Here is a 643-nt window from a genome sequence, read left to right on the forward strand (position 1 = left end):
AAACGACGGGCGCGATGCGTCCCTTTTTCTCGCGAAGGAATTCGGGACAGTAGCAGCGGCGCGCTACGGGTCTGAGATAGACCGAGGGGGGACAGGTTGCTCGTTCGCTTTCCCGAATTCCAGTCTCTCGTACGCGACGAGTTGCAGGCAAACCTCGCCACGCTCGTCGCCGCTCGCTCATCGAACGCTTTCCAGATTCTAGCAGTAATCCGGAATCTGGGCCTAATTCACCACCGACCGTAAACAATTCTCAAGCGAGTCCCACCGCGGCAGCCAACGCAGCGGCAGCCATCCAAGAAGTGAGTATACGCGAACACGCGTTGGAAGACTCTTCCTTTCTTTCTTTCTCGTCGTTCGTTCGCAGGAGACGGAAAACACCGGCTACGGAGGTCCATTGACCAGCAGCAGTCAGCAAGGTAGCCTGTCGGATCTGTCGTTGTTCAGTTCACCGTCCATGCCCAACATCTCGCTGGGGCGACCTCACGTTCCATCCGGTTCCAGTACGGTGAGTGTTTTAGCCGCCGATCCTGCAACGTGATCGTCGATCGCTCTCTAAAGGACAACGCGTGGCTGGTTTTCGCGCGTCTATTCGCAGACCGGTACGAAATTGGCCACCGTCTCGGAGGCAGAGGTACGCGCGGCG

General features: G+C 57.9%; 1 protein-coding gene across 1 annotated transcript in view; it reads left to right on the top strand.

Annotated features, from left to right (window-relative positions):
- Positions 1-643, top strand: part of LOC100740538 (histone deacetylase 4) — a 27,625-nt gene that overhangs the window by 23,528 nt on the left and 3,454 nt on the right. The window contains 3 exon segments of the mRNA XM_024367774.2: positions 196-299; positions 365-505; positions 596-640. Coding sequence (XP_024223542.1) covers positions 196-299; positions 365-505; positions 596-640 — 290 coding nt within the window.

This window comes from Bombus impatiens, unplaced genomic scaffold (assembly GCF_000188095.3).
Source record: "Bombus impatiens unplaced genomic scaffold, BIMP_2.2 scf_0361, whole genome shotgun sequence".
NCBI classification, from domain to species: domain Eukaryota; kingdom Metazoa; phylum Arthropoda; class Insecta; order Hymenoptera; family Apidae; genus Bombus; species Bombus impatiens.